Below are 26,136 nucleotides of genomic sequence, written 5' to 3'. Positions count from 1 at the left end.
TAGCCAACCTCGCCTCCCTGGCCAGCCAACCTCCTGTGGTCCCTCCCCCTGGCCCCTGGGCTGGGACGGGGAACCGGGAGTGGGTGATGGTGGATGCAGCCCCTTTTCCAGGGGGGCCAAGGGCCAACTCCCTCCTCAGGGCTAGTGGCCAACCTCCCGTGCCCCGGCCCTGATGGGCATGGCCTCAATTGGCCCTGATCGCCAGCCAGGCCTAGGGACCCCACCCGTGCATGAATTTAGTGCACTGGGCCTCTAGTAAATTCACAATCCCTCATTACTTTGGCCTTGTGCGTTCCTCCTTCAGCGACCCTAACAGGTGGTGGTATGGAGGTAGGAAAAATGGTCATTTCTGCATGGCTCCTGGCACCTAGTAAGCACTCAGCTCTCAGCTCAATGTTTAGAAATACACAGCGTGTGCTAGTATATTTTTTTAAATCACTATTTGGCAGAGGAGTGTTTGCACTGTATCTGGAACAGGTCTAGATGAAGGAGACTAAAGAGGCATGACCCATAATGCAGTGCTTACCCCTGGATTAAAAATAAAATAGCTAGCACATAGGTACAAAGGGGGAGATGTTAATCTAGACTGTGTGTTGGGTAATAACACTGGATCAATGTTAAATTTCTTGAATGTGATCATTGTATTGTGGTTATAAGAATGCCCTTGGTTTGGAAATATTAAGTATAAGGTGTGAGAATGTAATTTACTCTCAGGTGGTTCAGAAAAAAAGTATATCTTATTTATAGAGAGAAATACACTCAGAGTGGCAGAGAATGATAGCAAAAGGTTAAAAACAGGAAAACTAGGGGATAGGTATATGGATGGGTGTTCATTATATTATCCTTGCATTATATTATCCTATGCTTTGAAATTTTTCAATATAAAAAGTTGGGAAAAGAAAATAAATAAAAAACAGAACACTTTAAATCTACCGTAAGCAGTGTTAGAAGAAAAGCCAGAGAAGAATAATTCACACTCAGTTCTGAAACCAAACACAAATACTTTTTATTTCTGAGATATCATTTTACATCAATTCCATTAAAACCTAAAACCAGTTTGCTGTACTCAAGTTAGGTGGCATAACAGTATCTGAGTTAAGCTGGGAGTCACAGGACTTGCACACGTTTATGAATGTAATGCAAATACTGACGACACGAAGCATTCACAGTTATAGGTTAGCTGCTGTTCATTTGACAGTAGCCCCCAAGAGAAATTATAGAAATTATTTCATGAAAAAAAGCAACCCACGTTTTGGTCTCATTTACAGACATCCAACATTTTAGTTGGTCAATGAATTCTATACATTTATTATACAACATAACATATGAAAGAATAAAAGATAAGGCTTACAGAGGTATTTTAGCAGTTGTAAGATTAAAAACCAAGGGCACAAACAAACCTTTAAAGCTTTCCGTATAAACCTCAAAAGCACTATTAAAAGGAGACTGAGAGGCAACAGAAACCTGTTGCTAAACCAGAAGGTTTATCTAGTCGGATTTAGAAAAAACTTAATTCAGAGTTCATGCTTCAAAAGAGCTGCAGGGAATTTACAGTGAGTGTTTATGGCAAATCAAATAATAAGCTTTCTGACCTAGTGCAACAGTAAACACCTAGAAGTTGTAGTGTCCGTTACAACAGACTATTGCAAGGTGGAGGTCAAAACAGTGGAGAGAGAGAAAGGATGTGGACTGGGTGATAAAGAAAAACCAGAAGGCACCCTAATTTATTTAACATTAGCCAGTAAGTAAGTGTTTGATGACTGCTCAATTTTATGTAACTTAGGGATGCTTTTAAGAAAAGGTACCTTATTATACTAGCTGACCCTTTTTCCTCCCTTAAAATAACTGCAGAAAGCCAAGGAAACCAAGGGCCAAAGAGATTTATTTTTCAAGGAAGTTTAAAGATTTGGAATTGTCTACATATGCAAGATTATCTCTTTAGAATACTTTCATATTATACATCATGAAAGTTTCTAGCTGGGATTTCCCCCATCATCAAAACGTTCTTGTGGATGAAATGTAACACCTGCCCTGTAACAGTCCTGTACTTACTTTAGGATTGACTGTGCTTAGTGCTTTAAAACAGCAGTCGCCTACCTTTCGGACCTCACGGACCACCAGCGGTCTGCGGCCATCGGTTGGCGACCGCTGTTTTAAAGTCTCTACTCTCTAACAATAACTTTTAAAATACTCTCATCTGTGATTTATATTTATATGTACATTTCTGATTTATTGACCAAATTTAAGAACTGTTGACTTTACAGTGTTTTTGTTGTTTTTTTAATTCATGGGATGCCTCTGAAAATGAATCAAGTTCTCCACAGAACTGAACCTACGGCCAATTGCCACTGGAATGACACCATCGGAATGGAGCCCCTTTCAACACATTGGTCTCATGAGCTGTGCTTGCCATCAACATCTCCAATTCTTTCCAGGTATTAATTTGTGCAAACTGGTATGAATTTATAAGGTAGAAGTGACTCCACAATTCCTAAACAAGGAATGATTAAGTATGCTTAATCACTACAGGGATTTTCAAACTTCTGGTTTATTTCACAGCAAACGAAACCTTTCTAATAGGTAGAAAAAAGAATTCTACCAGATCATGATTTTGTGTATGTGCACACACTGTATATACATACAAATTTCTGTCTTTGGTGGTTCAGTTAGAGAAAAAAATAATATGAAAATCTGAACACTGTTTGCAAAGAAACTGTGAAATAGTGGTTAAGAGTAGCATTGTCTGTGTGCTTCTCTCATTGAATGCCATTTAAAGGTTCACATTTAATCCAAAAGATTTTTCAGCCAGATTTTGAAATAATCCAAGCCTCTTCTAATCATGACATGTTCAATCATGAATCTTGCTCACACAGTAGCATTCACTGGTTCAAATGCACCATTAGCTTTTTACTTGGTTTAAATCATTAGACTTTTTTTGTTTTCACAAAACTTTAGGGACTAAATTAGTCATTCAATAGCACCAGATAGTTGAGGGGAAAACATGTTATCTACACAGTTCCTAAAGGGTAAGGCAAGGGGAGGGAAATAAAAAACATAAAACACAAACCTAAAAGTTCCGTCCTGTTTACAAGTTCCTCACCCACATAAATAATGGCTATCACCTTTCTGTACAAATGACCCAGGGAACGACGAGCGGCCTCTCCGGGGAAAGTCCTACCATGTAACAGTTAGCGCAATGCTGGTGGTTTCCTATCCACTGCCTGCAATGGACATTCTGCCAGGAAAAGCCTAGCATGAAAGAAACAAAAAGGAAAATAAAACCCCTCTCACTTATAATAGAGTTCTTTTTCAAAAAAACCTAGAAAATTAGACACCATGAAAGCTTAACTAAAAATTCAAGCCACAACTAAAACTGCTCTGCAATTATCAAATGCCAGTAAACCACTGGGTTTCCATGGAGGAGGCAAAACCAACTTCACTTAGAATGGCATAGAAAGCATCAGCAGACCAAACACTGCCAAGAAGAATGCAAAAGAGAAAGAAAAATCTGCTAAAGCAAGTTTACAAGAGTTCAGAACTATTCTATTTAAAAAAAAAGTGCACTGTTAATTTATTCATTTGTACCTATATTCAAAGTACTACAGCTTTTTAACATTAGAAAAGAAAAACCTATACCTTGCATGGTGGAAATGATTGGTGACATGGTTGGTACATGTCTGTATGTTCAAATAATTATAGTTTCATCATTTAAAAATGCTAATATCCAGGTAAACCAATTACATTTGGCATATGCCTCTGCAAAGTTAGAACTCCCACCTCCTTCCAAAAGTTGGCCTCTTGAACAATAAGGTGAATTCTGGCAACATTTACGTATGGTAAAATTCTTCTGTTTTTTGAAATGCTACATTTGAGACCAAGTAAAGTATAATTGGTTCATTTGAAAAAAGGGACTAGAAATATGCCACAAAAATTATTTTTACAATACATTTTTGCAGAAATAATCTCTAGGTGAAGCTTTTTCTTTTTATACACATATACAAAATTTAAACAGCAATATACACATCATCACAGTGAGGACGTTGGCAAATTCACCAATCTGTAGTGTAAATACAAACTGCAAAAGCAGCCTTCCAAGAGAATAATGCTACACAGCAGGCAGAGCTGGCCCATTCAATAGCAAACACCAAAACGTCCCTGCAAAAGGGAGACAGTGCAAGAAAAGCAGCATGCGCTTTGATACAAACAGCAATTTATGGCTAATGGTTGACATAACTGTGGTAACAGTGACTCTCGCGCTGCTATGCATAAAGTCCTAGGACATCTGCTTGTCTTTATACCACTCCACAAACTCGTCCAACAAAACTGGCCCTGGAGAAAAAGAGAAAACAAGACAGCTGAGAAGGACGCGCGAATGTGCCACAATGTGAAGAGTGAGAGGACACCCCGTGCTGGTACTTACATGCGCCATCTTCATCGTAGTTGCTGAGGTCAAGGTTAATTGTTCTGCTAAACTCTAGCACATTGCACCACTGGTCTTTGTTAATAACTTTATATTTTGATTGCTGATGGAGGGAAAAGTAATAGGAATTACTGACATAATTAACAAATGGGACGGTGTCAATTGCTGATGAATCAACTTGATACAGTTCATAAAGGTTAACTCTTTTTCCACTGGGTTGTTAAGTACCAGTCTAGGAGGACGGTGAGAGAGAGCAGGAGTAGAACTTAAGATGACAACTTTCATTACAAAAATATTATGGGGCCCAACACAAATGACAAGCACATCAAAGAAACACAATTTTATAAACCTAGAAGTGAAATTTCTAGACTGCAAAGGCCCTTTTACATAAAATGGGAGTAACACTTCCTTCATAGAGGTGTTGCAAAGATTAAGAGATAATTTAGGTAACTTACGTAAAGCCCTTCATTCATACTTGGCACACAGGAAGTGCTAAATAAAGCGTAGCTCCATGAATGAGCCCTGATATGACAAGGATGCACTGTGTCAAGCTCTGAGCTCAAGTACACACAGCAGTCGATGAGGAGGTCTCAGACTAGGTGCTCTAGCCACTGAAGAAATGACTGTTCTAATAAGTCAAAACTTCAATCTGGTCATAAAAGTAATCAGAATAGCCACGGAGTAGATTCCTATTCCTCTTAGACAAGAAATATGCCATATGTGTATTTTAAAATATAGTGTTCATGTGTAAACATTTGAAAATAAAAGCTAGATCCAACAATTTTTTAATCTTAACCACTAATATCAGAAACACTGGAAAACAATACAAGCAGACAAAAAGCAAAGAGTTGATCCAATAGTTTTTAGGATGCAAACACAAGAACAGCTGAAAATGAAAGGATTACTGTCTCCTTTTAAAAGAAAAATGCAAACTAATAAGAGAACAAAGCAGACTACAAGTTTCACTTTCTAGGCACCTAAAAGCAAGAACCAGCTGGTGGAGCTCCTGGAACTGCAAAGTCAAAATGGCTTCAGGCAAGGTCCTAGGGCTAAAGGACCCGTCACACTCAGGCTAATTCCGCTAAACTCTCTGAGAGCAAGAACCTGTTTCTACTCATTTTCCAAATAAAGCTAACACTTCCCGGATTGGCAGAGAAATTAGAACAGATCACTTGTAGTGTGAACTGTCATGTAAACAAATACTTCTTACATTAAAACTAGTTTTTATACCTTTCTTGAGGAGTTCCAGTTAGTAATGTTACAAGCGATTTTTAAATAACAGTCCTCAAAGAATCGTATCAGTTGGAAGTTTTTCCAGACAATTACATAAAGTAAGTTGTAAGAAAGATTATTTCAAGAGTGAAGCCAGAGTCAGGATAAGACCCAGGATTTCCTCAAAGACTCAACACCTTCATCCTTTCAAGCAGAGGACATTTTAAAAAGGGGTTTGGGGCTGGAGGACAAGAAGGATGCTATCTATATGACATCCCTAGTAACTCAAACCTCCATCTCATGTACTTCAAACTCCTACCGTATTACATTACATCCAAACCAGCTCCTCATAACCAGCAGCTCAAAGGTATTTATTATTCACCCTTAAAGCAACTGAACAATGATGGGGTATAGTGCTGGATCATTTCTAATACAAATGTGAAGAAAAATTAAACTGAAGGAGATTTTGTCAGTTTGCCTAACACTCAAACTAATTCCTGGTCCCCAAGTTACTTGGAGATAAGAGTAAACACTTCTTTTAACAAAAAGGCTGATGCTTATTTTTTAATCTTTGCTTAATAAAAGTGGAAATTCACCTAAAGCCACAAAGGAAAGTAAATCTTGTTTTACTATTGTTATAAAGAGCAGGAAATCTAAACAAAAGTAAAGCTTTTAAAATGGGGACAAGAGAGGAGCAAAGGACAGAGCAGTAGCTGTTTCTGATGCATCTGTACCGGGAGCGATGCAACACAACAAATTCACACAGACACCCGCAGAGAGAACAGGTCGTTGCTGATTGACAGCAGTTATGTCACCATAATTCCTATAGGCAGAAAGTATAACAAACAGAAAATTACATAAAATGGTTAAATAAAGTACACTTGGTAATTCTAAGCAAGCAAAAATACATTCCATAAAATAACAATTTGGTACCTCTAAGAATTGGTGAAAAACTGGAAAAAGGGGCCAGATTTTTCCTAATAACAGTCCCAACATGCACTTGGCAGTGTTAATGTCTAGGCTGCGCTGGTCCTTTTCCTGTTTAACAAACAAAAACAAGGATGAGCCAGATGCCCCAAATAATAAATTCCAATAATCCAAATTTCTATTTCACATCAACAAGACATTAGTGAACAGCTCATTGACCATTTATCATACACCATAGAATCCCTGGGTCACGACTGAGGTGCGGGAGGGGAGGCATCAAACAATGGAAGGCTTGCTCACTCTGGTACTATAGAAACATACTGTGAAAAGACTCATGTCAACTGAAATGATCACTCTAATGCAAAAATCAATTAGTTAGGTAGTAACAGTATCTACAATTATTTCATAGGATAAATAAAAATCTATAATCACTTGCTGTTTGACATTTACGATAATTACCAAAATCATAATTGCTCACCTCAAACAAAGCCTATAATTTAAATGTTTAATTTAACTAAAGGTTTAAACTTCCATGCTTAGGAATCAGGTTTCCTTAATAACATTTTTCCAATAATTTATTTTGTTGGTAAATGTTTTCCTTGTACCTAAAAAGCATTGGAATTAAATGCAGCTCACAATAAAGGTTGGGGCTGTGGAGCTTCCCTCCAACTAAGGGGGTGTATTCATCCACTCACTCTGGGAGAAAATTGTCTACTACAGTCCTTCTTACCTTGGATTTGTTGGACGTGAACTCTCCTAGCAGAATACCCCTAACTAGCAACCAAGGGAAAGACAACATTTCATAAAGAAACCAGAAAAAGAGTAGTACATAAACCTGAAATGGGCACGTGAAGCTCATTCCACTTATACTTGCCATTAAGGATCCTAATTTCTCATTCTCCACTTTCTTACAAATTTTCATTACAGCACTACAGGTGGGGCGTTTCTATGTAAATGGACAGAGGACCTGGGGCCATAAGCCTTACATATATCCAAAGCTAGCTTCCAGGCCGTGTCTCACTTCAGTGGAAATTTGCAAAAGTACTTTTCTACAACGGGAGAAAGCTCCTGGCTATCCCATCTAAATGTTCACACCAAATTAAGGGCTGACACAGTGACCATCACTGTCAGCAACATGTGCAGCCACACATATCTCCCGATAAAATACAGCACTAATTCAAGGACTCTAGCAGTGAAGTACTCTTTAGTACACAGAGAATTTCTGGCCTTGACATTGAATTTAAAAGTGAAGGACTTAAACAATACAGCAAATGTAAGGCCTCATTCAACAACAGCAAACACGATAGATGAAGATACGGGAAGATGTGCGATAGGTCTGTCCTTTGGTCCCAGGCATACAACATAATGCCCCTCACCAACAGACCAGGAAAGATGGCTCCACATCACCCTTCTCTGTTCCAGGCACACAACTTAAGTCTGGTGACAGTGGGGGTGCCCCAATTCCACAGTTCAATGCAAACAGGTGGGGCGTCCTTTCCACAGCGTTCTCTGCCTGTCCTCTGGCCATGCACAGCATCCTGCTCAGGACCCTAGTACTTAGTCCTGATGGAGAGGAGGACAAGAGAAAAGGTGCTCTAGAGACTGTCCACCTTTTGCCAATCAAGCCTCATTGGTTTATTGCACTGCAAAGGCTTCTACTTCTGTGACACACTGTGCAAGAAATGCAAACTTCCTCTCACCCTGTAACACAGGTGTAGCAGATGGCAACAGCACACCATACTGTGAAGCAATCCACATGAAAAATGAGTGCACTGCTGAAAACACACGTGGCACCACAGGACTGGGCCGAAGTTCACCTGTTGAACAACAGCCCATGCAGCACCGGGCTGACAGCACTGGTGCTTGGGAAAAGTTTTCCCTTGGAAAAATTTGTGATCATTCACTAAATGTAAAATCACTGGTCTTGCCATGACACATATTGTGCCTTTTCCCCCACATCATCAACGCCTATGTCCCCATCACAATGAACATACACCAAGATGACAAAAAGAAAAAAAAGATACAAAAGACCTGGACAAGACTCTGCAACAATATAATCATCTGACAAACTGATGATCATGAAGGACTTCGATGTATGTTTGGTTGGCAGTGATGCCCAGACAGGGAGAAAGGCATCAGACTCACAGGACCGGAAGCTGAACAGCACTCACTCACTCCTGCTCTGCAAGGGTGCCAGCCAGCAGCTCTCAATCACTACCACCATCTTCTGCCTAGCAAATAAGAGAGAGATATTATGGATGCACTCAAGATCTGAACAGTGGCAACTCGCTGGTAACCAACATTGCCGGTGGGTAGATTGGAGGCTACCTGCAAAAGTCCATAATTGGAAACACTCAAAATTCCTAGGAACAACACAGTCGAGAGACCCCACAACAAAAAGCTACTGAACATCAACATGGAGACACGCCCGGGGGTTCTCTGACAGCAATGACCCTAATGGCATTCTCTGCCAAGGAGTTCCCAATGAAAAGTTACATGAATCTCCCACAATGCTATGAAGCAGGGCATTTAAAAAATGATAATCACCATAACTCATTCAAAGAGTACAGCAAAGCCATCTAGAAGCTCCTCACAAGAAATCGCAGCAATGTACTGCAACACTGACCCCGCGGCAGGCGCCTATTCCCAGGTCAGTCTAAGCAGGAAGAACCTTGAGACAGGCTGTCAAGAGTCAATCAGCATCCCCAGCAAGCCAATCAAGGTCAAAGAAGAAATGGAACTTTTCTCCCTGTCCATCTCTTGACTCCAGATGTGCTGGTATGTATTTCATAAATTTTAATTTACATATGAGACCAGGCCTCTCAGTGGTACAGCTATAAAACCAAAGGATCCTACTCTGAATATTCTAAGAAGTTATGTGTTGTATATGGAATAAATGCACTCTGCCAGCTAAAGACTAGTAATAGCTAGTGTACAGAAAAATGACGTTTTACTAAGGTCTGATTTGAAGTTCTAATATGAAAAAAAAAATTACTGCCTTTGTTTATGTAAGGCTATTCCAGTATAAGTCTTCCTATGATATGTGAAAACTAAGCATTTTTTCTTTAAATGGTGCAAATGACTTAAGAAACAATGAACAAATAGGTAACTGTATGTATGCAAATGTAAATATTATAAAAATGAACCTCTAACCATCTAGGTATCCAGATATGCTATTCAGAGGCCCCCAACTATTTCAGATGACCTATTTTCAATTTTCACAAAGCTTTGATAACTTAAGACCTGTATGTGAAAAGGGGGACATTTAATGATTAAAATCATTAGGGAAAAAAAATCTTCAACAGGAAAAACATTCCTAAGATTTTCAAGAATTAGTTGTACTAAAAAAAAAACCAAAAAACATATAAGCGACCATGATTCACAGTGGCAACCAAGTAAGAAATTGATATGTGAAATCAAAAGGACTAAAATGAAGACCTATGACATACATCACAGAATTCCATCTGAGACCACAGGGATTACAAAAAATAGCGAAAATCCAGTTCTCCTTAAACACAGCTCCCTAAGTCAACAAACAGGTAAAAATAGAGAGCTCTATCTTGAATCTTAAATAATGTGATTCAGTTTATAAAATGGAAAATTTAGTAAATCAGTTTTTTTAATTTTTTTTAAATATATTTTTTATTGACTTCAGAGTGGAAGGGAGAGGGAGAGAGAGAAATATCAATGATGAGAGACAATTATTGATTGGCTGCCTCCTGCACACCCCACACTGGGGATCGAGCCCACAACCCAGGCATGTGTCCTTGACCAGAATCGAACCCTGGACCCTTCAGTCCACAGGCTGATGCTCTACCCACGGAGCCAAACCGGCTAGAGCTAAATCAGTTTTTTTAATGAGAGCTGGGTTTCTTCCTTTTTAATATACATTTTAAAAAACCACACAAGTCATAAAAACCAAGAGTATCATCCCAGTGGGAAAAACGAATCTACATAATTACGCTCTTAGAACGTACCCAGCATTATTTACAGATACACTGTTTGCAAGGTAATTAATTAAGCTTAACTATTTCCTTAACAAAAGAAAAAAAAATCTGCCAATGGGCACAGTCTTTCCTCATGATTTTATTTGGTAGAGATTCTATTACTAAGCATTACTCTTGGAAAATAACGAGGTTTTGTGCAGGCACCTAAGTAATGTTAGTGAGTAATAATTTGAACAACTATTTCTAATTCTATGGTTAACTTTTATTGAGAATTTAATCTGAGCCAGAAATTGTTCCAAGTGCCTTATACTTAAATTCATTTAATACAACAACCCTTTTAGGATAGGCATTATTACTAGCCCCGATTTATAAATAAAAAAACTGAGGCAAGGGGGTTAAAATGACAGTAAGTGGTAGAGCTTGGACTTGAACCTGGAAGTCTCATTCCAAACCTTCATTGTGGACCACTTTGCTTCCCTGAGAAGTGATGAGGAAAAAGAGATTTAAATATAAACACACACAGTCCAATTAGCTTTATAAGTAATTGCTGAGCAAATCTGTGTCTGTAATAACTAAGAGTAATTTTTTAATTGACGTATAATTGACACACAATATTGTATTAGTTTCAGTTGTACAACATAGTGATTCAACCTTTACATACATTATAAACAAAGAGTAATCTTAAAGGTAAAACTGCCAAGGTTTTTAGGGTAACAGACCTGGGATCAGATGACCATATTCTCCCTACTCTTGTCTTCACCTAACCTACTTTTTCTTTCCTTTGTAATTTCCAACTAAAAATATGAGAAAAAAGTAGAGAGCTGTGTGTGTGGTGTAGTGAAGAAGTGAGAAACTGACTCAAATTAGAAGAGGATGTGAATCAAAATAGTCGTAACAGACTAAGGTTAGAGTCAGGTAGAATTCTCTGATGAACAGAAGACCCAGCAGATTTTCCTTAGCAAATTATATGAGTAACAGCCACAATCACTTTAGCTTAAATTGAAATGACTAAGCTATTGTTTTACTTAGAGAAAGAAAATTCATTAACTTTAGTATGAGTGAGCTCTTCCATCTTCCAGAAACACCTCCTCAGAGACAGGAAACAGAAGCAGTACTAGTACCTAGTGCTAGAGAAGTGAGTGCACCAAGGGATGGCCGAGTTCTGCCTCCAGAAAGCCCTGTTTACAGCTTCTTCCTAAAGCTTTGCTTTCAAGGAGAAAGCAGACTCCCTGCAACCAGAGAAGTCTCCCATTCTCCTCTTGCTCACCTTGAAGTCCTCCTTTCTCTCCACCTCTCAGCTTCTCCTAACGTCACTTCCTCGTTTCATCTGGGCCCCTCTCAATCACTCTAGGAGGGCTCCTCTCAACTCGCCTCTGCCCTCCACCCACACACTTCTCCCTCTCAGCCCATCCCATTATCCTCTCCTGTCTGCATCGAGCTGGACCACACCATTAGAACAGAATCCAAGAGCAGCATCACCATAAATTCATGGTGTCTACTCTTGGCCGGGCCAAGATGCTGCTGCTATCAGCCCAGCATTTATCCTTTTCAAAATTCCAAGTCTCAACTCTCTCCGGGACTTCAGCATAGTACCCTGCCTCTAACACAGAGAATGTAAACAAATCAAATTTAACTGATATTTAACAATCATCCCCAGATCAACAAAAAAATACTGTACTTAGTCTTTTATATCATTCTCTTTGCCCATTCTTAAAACTCTCCAGGTCCTTTCAAAAAGGAGAATCAAGAAAAAAATGGCTGTTTTAGTTAAATGAATTCATACAACAATATTTATTTACATAATAAATAAAAATTATATTGGGAGGAAAAACCCTATGCATGAATATACTGAGACAAAATTCTACTTGAATGAGAGAACTGGCCATTTCAGCCCTGGAATTTATATCCCACCATCTTCCTCTTAACAAGATCCCATAGGATGGGGACAGTTGTGAGTCAGGGAAGGTGAGGTGGGTTCTGTGCAGAGGACACTGGCCTGCACCTCAAGGACAGAGCTCGGGCCATGTTGTCCCCTCCACTCTGGCTCTGTTTATTCATCTGCATAATGACAAGACTAGACCAGATGACTTCTTATGGTTTCTGTTAGCTGCAAAGTTTCAAGAGTCTATGATATCCATAACACTATAAATAAATGCAAGTCAAAATATATTAGGAGAAAAAGAATATAACTTGATAGCCAAATACTATTTTTAATTGGCTATAAAATTTGAAAGCGAAGAAAAAAAATGATCACGCCCTTAGAACTACAATCTGGGTGGAGATGTTAAAGGGGTCATTTTATCATATTCTGGTATTGTACTATAGTTTCTTTCCTGGTATATTAAAGCGTAATATTTAACATATGCCATTGTTATTTCCAATAGACAATATTTAGGATAGTGAACTATCAGAAAGTTTCATTTCCATTACAAGTTTGATTTTCAAAGATGTTATGTTATTAGTTACCACCTTTAGGACTCATTTTTGTAGAAAAGAGATTGGAGGGATAAAAAGCTGAGTTCTGCTTCTAACCAAGATGGAGTTAGAGGAACTAGATTTCCCTTTTCACTTCACACAATGGACAACAGGCAGCACAGGACTATGATCCCGAGAAAAAGGAAAGATAAGGTAAGCCCTACAGTGATACCAGCTTACTGTGTGGAGGTGGTCTCCAGGCCACAGACATGAAGGGGGAACCCAAACCCAGCCCGGCAACTTTGCTGAGTTGGAAAAGACAGAGTCTGAGGGGACAAAGGTGACTACAATCTGTGGTTCAAAATACCAGCCAAGTGGGAGCTGCACAGAGAGAAACCCGGAGCTCTGCAGTGTCTCCCCAATCTGGGTCTAGGGAAAGACCACTGCAAAAGAGTGAGCAAGATTTCCCAGAGCTCCCACAGGGCTGCGGACAGTCTGTATTTCCACGAGCCAGAGTGGAAAGATCTCCTAATCCAGGGCCTTGAGCAGCAGAATCCTCAAAAGGGCACTGCTCTCCGAGTGGGGCTCAATCTTCCTTAACCAGCCCTTTCAAAGAAACAAACAGATTCCATGTAACTTAACTATATACCAGAAAAAAAGTTAAATCCAACGCTATTTAAGAATGAAAAAAGACAAATCATTTATCATATCCAACATCCAATCAAAATAAAAAACCTCTAGGAAAGCAAAGAAGCTATAAAATATGACTCATGTCCAAGATAAAAATTAACCAATAGAAAGAGACCCAGAAATGGCAGGGATGATGGAACCTGAAGACAAAGTTGTTAATACACTTGTAATAAATATGTTCTGGATGTTCCAGGAGGAAGAAAATATTATCACGATGAAGAGAGAAATGGAACATACAAAAAGAGACTCAAATGGAACTTCTAGAGGTGAAAAATAACAGTATCTGAAATGAAAAATATACTGGTTAGGATTAACAGCAGATTAGACACTACAGAAGAAAATATTAATATTAGAAGGCATGTAAAGATTTTTAAAAAATATTAGAAAACATGGTAATCAAAACTACTAAAGAAACAGAAAGGGAGAAAAACCTGAAAAAAAACTGAACATGGCATCAGAGGCCTGTGGGACAATATCAAGCATCTAACATAGGTATAACTAGAGCAGAGCAAGAACAGAAAATATATTGAAAGAAGTAACAACTGGCCCTAGCTGGTTTGGCTCAGTGGATACAGAGCTTCGGCATGTGGACTGAAGGGTCCCAGGTTTGATTCCGGTCAAGGGCACATGCCTGTGTTGTGGGCTAGATCCCCAGTAGGGGGCGTGGTAGGAGGCAGGCAGACAATGATTTTCTCATCATTGATGTTTCTATCTCTGAAATCAATAAAAATATTTTTTAAAAAGAAAAGAAATAACAGCTGAAAATTTTCCCAATTTAATACAAACTACAAGCCCACAGATTAAAAAAACCTCAACAAGCCTTAACCAGAATAAACATAAAGAAAATTATGCCAACGCACATTGTGATCAGCTTGGGAAAAGCAGTGAAGAGAATAAAAGCAGTCAGAAAACAAGACGTTCTGTTCAAAGGAATAATGAACAACACTAGGCTTATCATCAGAAGCGACCCAAGACAGAAGACAATAGAGCAATATCATTAAGGTACTGAAAGAATAGTCCATCAACCTAGAATCTTTAATCCAGAGAAGTACTTTTCTAAATTGAAGGGAAAAATAAAAGCTTAGAGAATTCATCATCAGATCTGTACTATGAGAAATGTTAAGGAAAATTTTTTAGGCAGAAGGCAAATGATATCAGAAATCTATTATCTCTACAAAAGAAATGGAGAGCACAGAACTGATATATATTTGGGTAAATATAAAAGACATTTTTACCAAAATGATAATACAATATATGCTATGGTCTAAATGTTTGGGACCAATGGGGAGGGGGGTAGCAAGATAGGATATATAAACTTAACCATACCATAAATTACATTAAATGTAAATGGTTTAAGCATCCCAAGACAGATATTGTCAGACAGACTTAATTATATGCTATGTATAAGAAATTCATGTTAAGCCCTAACTGGTTTGGTTCAGTGGATAGAGCGTCGGTCTGCGAACTGAAGGGTCCCGGGTTCGATTCTGGTCAATTGCACATGCCCAGGTTTCGGGCTCGATCCCCAGTAGAGGGTGTGCAAAAGGCAGCCAATCAATGATTCTCTCTCATCATTGATGTTTCTATCTCTCTCTACTTCCCCCTTCCTCTCTGAAATCAATAAAAATATATTTTTTTTAAAAAAGAAATTCATGTTAAAACCCTAACCCCCGAAAGTGATAGTATTAGGTGAGGCCTTGGGGAGCTAATTAGGTTCCACCCTCATGAATGTGATTAGTGCTCTTATAAAAGAGACCCGGGAGAGATCCATCCTCCCTTGCAATATTGCAAGGTTACAGCCAGCTGGCTCTCACCAGACATCTAATCTGTCTGACCAGTTGGTACCTTTGTCTTAGACTTCCCAGCCTCCAAGAACTGTGAGAAATAAATTTCTGTTGTTTATAAACTACTCACTCCCTGGTATTTGTTAGGATAGCCTAAATAGACTAATATAATATATTGTCAGATTTATAGCATAGGTATAAGTAAAATGTATGACAATAACAGCAAAAATATGGGAGAGCAAAATGAAAGCATACTGCTGCAAAGGTTCTTGCATTATACATGAGGTGGTAAATTATTATTTGCAGAAAACTTCTGAAAATTTAAAGATACATACTGTAAAGCCTATAGCAGCCACAAGAAAAATGAAACAGAGAAATATATAGCTAACGAGGCAATAGTGGAAATAAAAGGAAATCATAAAAAAAACACCTCAATCCAAAAGAAATCATGAAAAGAGGAAAAAAGGAACAAAAACCATATGGGATAAATGTGTGTGTGTGTGTGGGGGGGTAGAAATAGCAAGATAGGAGATATAAACTTAACCATACCATAAATCACATTAAATGTAAATGGTTTAAGCATCCCGAGACAGATATTGTCAGACAAACCCAACTGTATGCTATCTATAAGAAGTCCACTTTAAATATAAAGACACAAACAGGTTAGAAGTAAAAGGATGAAAAAAGACATATCTTGCAAGCTTAAACAAAAGAATGCTGGAGTGGCTATAGACTTCAGAACAGATAATACCAGAGATAGAGACATTTCATAATGGGCCAATTCTTCAAGAAGACACAATAATACTAAGTGTATCTCCACCTAATATCTGAGCTTCAAAATACATGAAACAAAAAATAATGGTATAAGTGACAGGAGAAATATTATAGTTGGAGAGTTCAACATTCCTCTCTCAGTAATTGATAGAACAAGTAGGCAGAAATCAATAAGGATATAGAAGACTGCGGAACACTACCCACCAACCTGACCTAACTGATGTCTATGACACGCTCCGCCGAGCAGCAGAGACTATTCCTTCTTGTCTGGTCCACATTAAACATTCATCACAGCAGACCACATTCTGGACTATAAATCAAGCCTCCATACACTTAAGTGGACTTAAATTATACAGGGCATGCTTTCTTACCACAATAGAATTAAACTAGATACCAATAATAAAAAAGATTACTTGGAAAATCCTAAAAACTTGGAAAAGAACATAAACAACATGCTTTGAAATAACCAGAGTAAAAAAAAAAAAAAATCACAGGGGAAACTATTTTAACCGAATGCAAATGAAAATACAGTGTCTCTAAACATGAGAGCTAGAGCTAAAGAAAACAAATCAAAAAAGGGATTCAGTAACAAATTTATCTCATAGCATAATTTAGCTGAACAGTGGCTGTTATTCATCATTACAAAAAGCAGCTTAATTCACTGATATTTACTGATCCTCTCCTTAAAAGCAAAGAATCTTGCTGGCTGTTCCTGGGGATAGTCCCTTAATTTGGCAGATAAAATTAAAATTAAGGCCTTTACCTAAACTCCAAAGCCAAGCTAGACAGAGGAGACAGAAATGCCACAGAAGTGAATGCACCGATTCCTCCAGTGCAAGGAGAAGCAGGCAAGGCTGTGTGAGGGGGGAAGCATGTGGCTTGGGCTTAGAAGCCTCACAATACAGAGGCTGAGTGAGTACAAATAGGGCTCTAGCCAGAGGTGCAGTGGGAAAAAAACAGAAAGCAGAAAGGCCAAAAGGCAGGTGGCAGGTTCAGTGAACAAGCAGCTAATTCAACTTCACTACAACGCAGGCATCGCCTAAGAGAGGAAGCTTGGGACTGGACTGTTAAGGGCCTGGAGTGACCTGCAGACTGGACTTGAAGCCAGACCTTGGGTGTGAGTCCTGGGTCTACCGTTGATTAATAATGGGACCATAGTCCCATCTCTCCATTCTCTGAAGCCCACTTTCCTCCCCTGTGAAGTAGACTGAGAATCTCTGTCTATCACTCAGAGTGCTGTGGGAGCAACTGCACCACCCCATGGTGAAGCACTAGGCGACACAAAGGCAGAGGGAGGGTACTGAAGGCTTCTGTGAGCTGGAGCGTGGCGGAGAAACCCTGGGCTGAAAGAAGATGAATGACACCCTCCTGATGTGAGTGCTGGATGAGAAGAACGTGAAATAAGGATAGCGTAGCAGTGCAGGCAAGGAGTAACAAGGGCCTCAACCAGCGAGGCTGTAGGAGAAGCACCAAGGAAGAGGCAACCAAAGGAGCCCTCAGGAGATGGGCCCAGAGACTGACTGAGGATGGGATGGGAAGCCAGGGAGGAATAAAGTGGAATGTGGGTCTAAAGCAGTGGACATGTGGAAGAATTTGACCCCCAAACGGAAGTTAGAAAATAAGCCCTATATTCTAGGTGTAAAGCTTCTAAACAAATTTTGACCTATACAATAAGAAACAGCTGACTATGGAAGGAAAATAAAATCTCATGTAAAAAAAATTTAATCCTAGAAACTATGCATCTAGTCTAAAAGTATCTGGTGGCAAACCACTTCTATATACAAATGCTATTCAGTAAAACATTATAGCTGAATTTTACCATATAATTTCTGACAAGAATTTTTATGGATATTGTCATTTTATTTGAAGGCTGCAATAAATGCAAAAATTCACAAGTGAAGACACCACAGGAAACTACTAAAGTATTATTGTAGATGCACCAGAATTCACCACCGAATAAATCTTTTGTGTTGAATCGGCAATGTCAAAGCAGGTAAATGTGAAAAAAATCAGCATGGTGGTAGGGGGAAAAAATCATTTTTTAAAACTGAGTTTTCTGCTTTAATAAAAAATTCATTTAAAAATGTAATCAGCCCTGGCCCATGTGCTCAGTGGTTAGAGCACAGGTTCTGCAATTAAAGGTGGGGGTTTGATTCCTAGTCAAGGGTTTGATCCCTGGCCCCAGTTGGGGTGCCTGTGAGAGACAACTAATCAATGTGTCTCACATCAATGTTTCTCTCTCTTATTTTCTCCCCCTTCTCCCCCTCTCTCTCTAAAAAACAAAAAACAACAATGGGAAAAATATCCTCAGGTGAGGATTAACCACAAATACGAAAAAACAAACAAAAAAGTAATCAATCAAGAAAGCCTAGTCACCTGAATCCACTGAACACACAAACATAACACAAAACACCATCCTTAAATAAAGTATAGTTGTATGAGCTGTGGGTTGTGTGTGAATGAACACAATGCTAACTAGTGACCCAGAATTCTACCTAAGGTTATCAGGCTGAAAAATAAAACCTTATTTCATACCAATAGAACCACTGTCACATACTTGAACCTGATTGACTATGTAACAATATGATCACTTTTCAAAATGATTAGAAATTATGTTTGAATAATGTTCATTGAAATTAGGTTAGGTTTAAATTTTTTTTTAAAAAGTCAAGTAATTTCTAAAACAATATAGCACCCAAAGTATAAGTAGATTAGATCTAATTAGCTCATTCCAATAAACTCAATGGGTGAAGGTTTGTTGTTTCATGAGAAGAGCTTTTCCAAGCTTATCTAAGTGATACTTAGAACAGTGTTTATTATCTATTACATGCCCATTTACAAATTACGCCTAAGCCAATGGAAAGAGCCATTCAAGGTCTGCCACTACAGCTTTGTGCTAACATACTATATTTTTGCTCAGAATCAGTTAGTATAGAAAGTGTACATGTAGAAAGAAACTGTAACTAGCGTCCTGGGAGTAATATACTTAACTTCTTAGATGTAGTATGTAAAACAATCCTCAAAAGGCAATCAGAAGGGGGAGGGAGGAGAGGGAAACATCTGGATGGGCTCCAGAGAACTCACCCGTGCAAAGTCAAACGCATATCTGTAAATAAGTTTAAAGTTTGTAGAATCATTTAATAATGATCTTAAGTAATCCAAAGTATTTCTGAGTTTTTCTGTTGTATCACATCTAGAAAAACAGAATAAAGGCAAATTATAACCTGAGTTTTTTCTTAATTAGGGCAGTAATATAAAAACATAATACCAAAAGACAGAATAAAAACTCCGGAGTTGGGACACATCCACAATGACCTATTTTCCTATACTTTTTATTTTTAAAAATTTCAATTGTACAGGAAAGATGAAAGAACAGTTAATAAGCACCCATATACCCATCCCCCCGGTTCACAATAAACACTCCCACTTGTGCTCTCTCTCACATACACACACTTTTTTCTGAATCATTTGAAAGCAAGCTGTCAACAAAATGACACCCTAAACACTTAAATACCATCATCACACTTAATATCCTATCAATGTTAACTTTCTTAGCTAATATACAACCCACATTGTCAATTTCCCAATTGTTCCCCCAATTTTCTTTATAGCTGTGGCTTTCTTTCAATCAGGATCCAATTAAGACTCATGCATTGCTTTTAGTTGTCATATCTCCTTAGTCTATGGAAGGGTGTCCTGCCTTTTTGCTGTCGTTCTTGAAAATAGCATTTTGAAGAGATCAGACTAATTGTTTTATAGAATCTCAATTTGTCAGGTAATGTCCCTATAGTTGTATTTAGGTCAAGCATGTATGATAAGAACACTACACATGAAGTCCTTCCTGGTGCAGCCCAGGAGGAGGCTGACACGTCACTCTGTCCCATCACTGGTGACACTGAGCTGATTCATTTGGATAAAGTGGTGTCCACTAGATTCCTCAGGTAAAGACACTTTTCCCTCTGAAATAATACACAGTTTGTGGGATATCTTAAGACTCTGAATCCTGTTCCTCAAAAACCTTCACTTGGTGGTTTTGCCATCCATTGATGATAGCTGGTTGAATTGATTCTACATTTGAAGGTCCAAATTGGTGATTTTTCCAACTCTATCATGCTTTTATACTTATGGCTGGAATTCTTCTCAAAAGAAGAGCTCTACTCAACACCTTTCTTATTTTTTTTGAGTTAAGGAATTTTTGCTTTTCATTCAGTGTTATAAGCTATTACTGTCTTTATCCTTTTTGATGAACAAACTGTTCTCATTTGAGCTATGGCCCCTTCAAGCTGCTCCAGTGTCCTTCTGACATGCCCCCATCAGTCTTTCAGCACATCCTCACTTTCTGGCACAAGATATTCAGCTCACTTTGTACTTTCTCTACCTTAGACTTGAAATCAGCTATTTCTCCAGAAAGCCCTGGTGGTGATAACCTATTTTTACAGGAAAGTGACACACTGTTTACTTTTTCTAAGGAAGTACACTAATTGGTTATTTTTACAAACTGATTTTCTGTTTATAATATCTAGCTCTTAAAAAATGAGAACCAAAAAGTCCCTACTTTCACTGGCAATATTCAAGCTTTTCAATGCTGCATTTCCCTGTTTCTCTGTAGAGCTTTTATCTACTACTAAGTATAGACCATACATATGACAAGTATTATCAATGAAATATTGTAAATACTTTATAAATGAAAATATAGTTCATAATAGAACACACTGATCTATTTTTAGCAATACATTTGCGAAAGCTAAATATAAAAAAAGTCCTCATGATCTGAGACAAAATATCTAAAAGCCAAAAATGAAAGTAAATATTTCATTTGTGAGTCTACAACAAAACAGAATGTTCTTTATTTCTTGCTAATGTTTGAAAACTAAAAGAATATATATATATATTTTAGAAGTCAGAAATGGCTTAAGGAACTAACATGTAAATTGAGAGCTAAAAGAAGAAACTCAATGTTTTTGGAGAGAATGGCTTTCCAGATAAAAAGAACAGCATGTGCAAAGGCCTAGTGGTAGAAGGGAGTGTAGAAAGTCCAAAGACGAAAAGAAAACCATTGTTAAGTAGACCAGGTAGAGTAAGAGGGGAAGTGGTACAAGATGAGGCTGAAAGGGAGATGGGACCAGACCATTAAGAGTTTCTGTGGCCTAAGTGTTTACTTTTTAATTGAGTCCTAGAGCCAATGGAAGCCACCTCCTGCCATGGGAGAGACCAGGATCAGGCTTGCATTTTGAAAGGCTCACTCTGGAAGAAAGGGGGAAAACTGATAGCCTAATTTGAGATGTAGGGCCAGAACCCAACTGAGAGACAATAGAGGATACACAAGAAAGCAGTAAGTGGGAGCAGAGCTCACTTTGCATTGGGCACTCTACAGTATGGTTTTATTACTATGTATATAAATAAATAATATTAATGATATGGGAAGGGTCAATGCTAACTCCAAAACATATAAGGTCGAGCGAGGTCCCTGCTCTTCAGTGGAAAGGAAAGTTAAGTATCAAAGCCACAGGAAATTGGCCAGATTTTGACGGGTGATTTAGTTCAGTCCTGCTCAATGGGAAGAGGAGCAGTTGTTTGTTTCAACAGATTCAAGGACAGGAAGCACTCATTTAGATAACTGCTACACAGTTAAAAGGAAATAAAGAAGCTCCAAGTCTTTGGGTAGAGCTGCAAGGCAAAATGTCAAGTTCTGCAGCATGCCTGGGCGTGAGTCCAGCACTCTGGCAAAAGATGTCCCTGTGTTTCAAAGACCAGAGATCTTGTCTGGAGTGTACAGCACAAAATGCCCAAAGTAACATTTCAATTTTATATATCTATAAAGGATAGTTACCTGGGTTAGAGATGATATTCTCAACAAAGAATTTAATCTGCTTTAAAAAGGACTTTGTCAGGCAGACCCTCTGGACCAACCACTTGGGAAGCAGGCCACTGAGTCACCAGGCCACTGAGTCACCAGAGGTTGCCATCTAGTGGCCACTCAACAAGATCATTAGCAGAAGTGTCAGCTCTTACAAAGGGCCTGTGAAGAAACAGGCTTAGAAAGTAAGCAACCAGCAGAGCTTTTTCAGGAAGCAGCCACATCTTCAATCCCTTTCTGTGAACCACGCACAAGAAAACACAGATGCTGCAGAGTGACAGTGTCACACTGCTACCAAACAAAATATACACACACTGTGGGATCATTTCTTGAGTTTTACTGCCACAAACACATTCGGAGTAAACATAAATCAAAACAAAAATCCTCAAAAGTTATAAAATCAAAGGAAGTTCTCCCCCATTTCGTGGAAAAGTCCTTCACCCCTTTACTCAGTCAACCCAAAGATATTTTCCCAACCCACCATCAGGTCTATGCAGTTAGCTACCACGCTAACACACTTCGTTTTTAGCTTAAACATTCTTACAAAACAGCAATTTTCAACCTTTCGCATCTCACAGCACATGTAAACTAATGACTAAAATTCTGTGGCACACCAAAAACTATATATTTTCCCAATCTGACAAAAAAATTAGGTATAATTTTGATTCATTCACAATGGGCAGCTATTGTTGTTGGTTGTTGTCATTTTTAAATTTGATAATCAAAGGGAAAAGAGGTCAGTGCCTCTGACTAAATAGTCAGATATTGCATGTTTTCAAAATTCTTGTGGCACACCAGTTGAAAATCAGTACTATAAAGCTTAATTCATCAGCAGTAGCCTTAATGCATGTTGGAACAAGGCAATAAATAAACCATCAATTAAAACAAGAGCTGTGTCTTCCCTGACTGAGAATGGCCTAGGGAGCGTGGGGACACTTCTTCCGAACCAGAGAGGCCACACCCACAACTCTGTCTACACAGTGTCAAGGCTAGTTTCTGAGTGCCCAAGTGTATGCCACATTTCATCACTTCACTTTCCTGGTTTTAGAAACGCTACCAGACACCCAGGAAGTAGCCGAACTGATTCAAAACTATCTGGTTCCAAAACCCACGGGTTATTTCTAGCACACTTCCACTGTACAGCAACAATTTTTTTTAAAAAGCATTTATATCAAATTATATACTAGTATATAGACACTATATATATAGATATATATATATATACATATGTATATATATATATACTATATATGTGACTATATATTTTATCATATACATACTTTAAATCCAGTTTGAATCCAAAAGTTTCCATTTAGAGCATATAACTGATTGGCTTGAGTTTTTTTATTTACTGAGTGTGCACACCTTACAAATACAGAACTTATTTAGTTAATTCAAGTAGCATAAAGAGAACTAACCTTATTACTTTTGCCTGAACATTGCTTCTAAGCCCCAACCCTGAATGGGCTTTGTCTTGTTCATGGGTTTTGTTTCCCCAGAACCTAGAATACTGTGCTTGGCACATCACTATCATTCAAATATTTGCTGAACAAATAATAAATCTAGGGAGGATGGAAGGAGCAGGGAGAGGGGTTCTTAAAACATGAAATTGGTCTATTTTTGAACTACAAAGAACCTTACAGATTATTCTGAGTAATTATCTCCACCTCACTGATGAGAAAACCAGTCTCAAGAGTTTCATATCACAAAAAGAAAGCAGATTCCTCAGCACCCTTAGAGGATCAGGCTTGAAACGACACCCTGCATTTTATAGGAACCCACCTGCCACCAAGCAGAGTCCTCAACAAAAAGCCTGTGAAGCGCTCCCCACCCCCAACATACATGTAGGCCTCTTCCAGGAACTGCATATTTCACTTCCCAGGTGGTGAGGCCTTCAAAACACATGGGCAAGGCCTGGCTGGCATCGTGCAATATTCTTTTGTAAAGGCAAATGTAAAAAAGAATCTAAAGCTATATAAAAAAATAAATATTATACTCTCTTAAAAGAAATGGAACTGGCCGAGTGGCTCAGTGGTCGAGCATCGACCTATGAACCAGGAGGTCACGGTTCGACTCCCAATCAGGGCACATGCCCGGGTTGTGGGCTGGAACCCCAGTGCAGGAGGCAGCTGATCAATCATTCTCTGTCATCATTGGTGTTTCTATCTCTCCCTCTCCTTTCCTCTCCGAAATCAATAAAAATATATTTCAAAAAAATAAAAAAAGGACAAATGAGCAGCCACCATGTACTCTATTCAGAAAGCCACGAAGAAAGGCAGCGAGGAAAACAATGAAAGAGTTGAAGGCTTAAAATCATAAGTAGTTTGCCAACATGACAACACAATTTTAGAGATTTCAGAGACTTAACCCTAAAATTCTAGAATATGCTGATAGGAAAGTGTATTTGTAAAAAGGTGATTTGGCTTTTACCTAAAACTCATTTGCCATCAGCCAACAGTTGTTAGAAGAAGAATGTGACTTCAGAATCAGAAGTATTGGGTTTTCTTCCCATCTCTGCCACTTACTTTCACAAATCACGTATTCCCTCTGAGCCTCAGTTTCCTTATTTGTAAAGTGCACAAGGCTCAAGCCTGAACTGTCCCCATAGCCATGGGAAAACAGTGATAAGGCTTCATAAACTACTAAAGTGCAAAACAAATAAGCATTATTATCAATAACAAATGGACAATGATACTAAAAGTTGACAAAAATTCCAAAATTATTTAAATAAAACCACTTCAACTCCAATTTTAATCTAATAAAAATTGAAATCTTATTCCCAGTTAAAGTGAAAAAGAAAAGAGAAGTTATTCCAAGTATTCTAGATCACAGCTATATATCTTCCAGCCGTTTGAAATGTTTAGTCATCCACCTCAACTGTATCCTTCATTGCATAACATAGAATAACAATTTATATTTTCTTGAATGAAACTCTCAGCAAACACACACACATACATCCACAGACACACCACACACACATACACATAAGCACAAAGGGAACACATAAAACCACTGACTTTTTTCTTATTCTGGGCCAGGTAACACAAACAGAATCTTTATTATTACTATTTTTTAATCACTAGAGTAATGAAGTTCCAATTTTGCCCTAAGCTAATATAGAATATATAAAATAGAAGATATCAAACATTTTCACTTATAAGTTAAACTTTTCTCAATTTTTTCTCACTAACTATAAACCAGATTCTAGTAAGCCTTTGCTGTTTAAGCTCTACCCCTGGGCTGTTCAATCCAGTAGCCACTAGACACATGTGGCTACTGAGCACTTGAAATGCAGCTAATTCAAAATAGTTCATTGACTTTTAAACTATTTATTACATGCTGGAATGATAATAATTTGGGTTAAATAAAATATATTAAAATTAATTTTACCTGTTTCTTTTTACACTTTTTAAATGTGGCTACTGGAAAATTTTTAATTACCTATGTAGTTCACATATACAAGAAAAGGCTAGTCTATTTCCTACTGGGTAGAGCTGCTCTAGAATACGAAAATAAATAATATACACTCACATAAAAACTTTAATTGCTAAAATTCAACCATAAAGCCCTTCTCATCATATAAAAATGACACATGGCCCCAGTAGAAGTCTGCCCAGATCAGCTGGCCTTCATCCAGTCACCCAACCCAGGCTCCCTGAGATCCCAGAGAAGAGGCTACCAGCTTGGGAGAGTAGTGACCCCCCAGTACAGTCTTAGGACTTACTGTAGAGAAGTCATTCCTTTTAACCATTCCTGTAGAGTAAAATAACCCATATTTTGTGCATCCAATTTCCAAGCTAGGACAAGCATAACTACCTGTTTAAAAAAAAAAAAAGAAAGCCCAATCAAATCAGAACAACAGACCTCAGCAATTAAATACATTAACATCTCACCAAATGCTTCTGTTCATGGTAGTTTAGTCACTGAAATATGAACAGAGTAACTTAAAAAATGAGTTCTAGATTGGCAATCATCTATAAGTTGGATAATTTAGTCTGCTGACAAGGGTTTGGAGAAACACAAACTCTTATGATGTGTGCTGGTGAAAGTGTAAAGAGATTAACCTTCCCAGAGGGCAATTTTGCAGTGCCTATCAAAACTAAAACCAGT

At 38.3% G+C, this 26,136-nt stretch overlaps 1 protein-coding gene across 3 annotated transcripts in view; it reads right to left on the bottom strand.

Moving 5' to 3' along the window:
- Positions 1-981: 981 nt before the first annotated feature.
- DCUN1D4 (defective in cullin neddylation 1 domain containing 4) overlaps positions 982-26,136 on the bottom strand; it is a 45,068-nt gene continuing 19,913 nt past the window's right edge. For 2 of the 3 annotated variants that reach the window (XM_023745481.1, XM_023745483.1), the window contains 5 exons: positions 25,751-25,842; positions 19,254-19,362; positions 6,566-6,670; positions 4,421-4,523; positions 982-4,329 (listed from right to left, as the gene is read on the bottom strand). In XM_023745481.1, the coding sequence (XP_023601249.1) occupies positions 4,274-4,329; positions 4,421-4,523; positions 6,566-6,670; positions 19,254-19,362; positions 25,751-25,842 (465 nt within the window). In that variant the 3' untranslated portion in view covers positions 982-4,273. The remainder of the gene's footprint in view (positions 4,330-4,420; positions 4,524-6,565; positions 6,671-19,253; positions 19,363-25,750; positions 25,843-26,136) is intronic. The other variant, XM_023745482.1, reaches the window with a different exon arrangement.

This window comes from Myotis lucifugus, unplaced genomic scaffold, assembly GCF_000147115.1.
Source record: "Myotis lucifugus unplaced genomic scaffold, Myoluc2.0 scaffold_549, whole genome shotgun sequence".
NCBI classification, from domain to species: Eukaryota; Metazoa; Chordata; class Mammalia; order Chiroptera; family Vespertilionidae; genus Myotis; species Myotis lucifugus.
This window is presented reverse-complemented; position numbering and strand designations above follow the sequence as displayed.